At 66.3% G+C, this 707-nt stretch overlaps 1 protein-coding gene across 1 annotated transcript in view; it reads left to right on the top strand.

Moving 5' to 3' along the window:
- Positions 1-297: 297 nt before the first annotated feature.
- Positions 298-707, top strand: part of EGR4 (early growth response 4) — a 1,727-nt gene continuing 1,317 nt past the window's right edge. Inside the window, exon 1 of the mRNA XM_009879848.1 lies at positions 298-458. Coding sequence (XP_009878150.1) covers positions 298-458 — 161 coding nt within the window. The remainder of the gene's footprint in view (positions 459-707) is intronic.

Here is a 707-nt window from a genome sequence, read left to right as displayed (position 1 = left end):
CCCCGGATCCCTCCCGGCACCCAACCCCAGCATCACCCGGATTGCCCCAAGCAACCCGGAGCATCCTCCAGATTGCTCCAAACACCCCGGAGCATCACTCGGATTGCCCCAAGCAACCCGGAGCATCCCCCCCAGCCGGTCCCTCGCACCTACCCCGGCCATCCCCCGCATCAGTCCCGGCACCCCGGAGCATCCCCCGGCTCCCCCCAAGCATCCCGGAGCACCCCCGGCTCTCCCTGAGCATCCCCCGGCTCGCCCCAGCCCGGCCCTGCCGCTCCGACCGTGCCTCCAGGGGAGATGCTCAACGTTATGGATTTCTCCTGCCCGGACCCGGTTTACTCCAAATACGAAGAGAGCTGCGAGATGAAAACCGGAGACCTGCAGGGCTTGGGGCAGCCTGAGCAGCAACTTCTGGCAGAGGCCGATTTCCTCGGAGGTAAGGACAGGGGAGAGCTGGGAAGGGATGAGGGACCCAGCTGGGAGCAATAGCTGCAGCCAGGAATCGGGCATCTCCCCCTCCTCTGCTCCCAGCCCCTGGCTGGGGGTTCAACAGTCCCCTGCTAGCCCAGAGTGGAGGTCCTGGGGGTCCTGCTGGGGAAGGGAGGGTGAAGCTCAGGGCTCCCTGTGCGATTCTGGGGCCCCAGCAAGGACGGGGACCTCACAGTGACGCAACATCAGCCTCCCGCTGTTCCCCCGTATGCTGCCCT

Source organism: Charadrius vociferus, unplaced genomic scaffold, assembly GCF_000708025.1.
Source record: "Charadrius vociferus isolate BGI_N301 unplaced genomic scaffold, ASM70802v2 scaffold502, whole genome shotgun sequence".
Classification (NCBI taxonomy): Eukaryota; Metazoa; Chordata; class Aves; order Charadriiformes; family Charadriidae; genus Charadrius; species Charadrius vociferus.
Note: the sequence above shows the minus strand (reverse complement) of the source record. Positions and strands in the feature narration are given on the sequence as shown.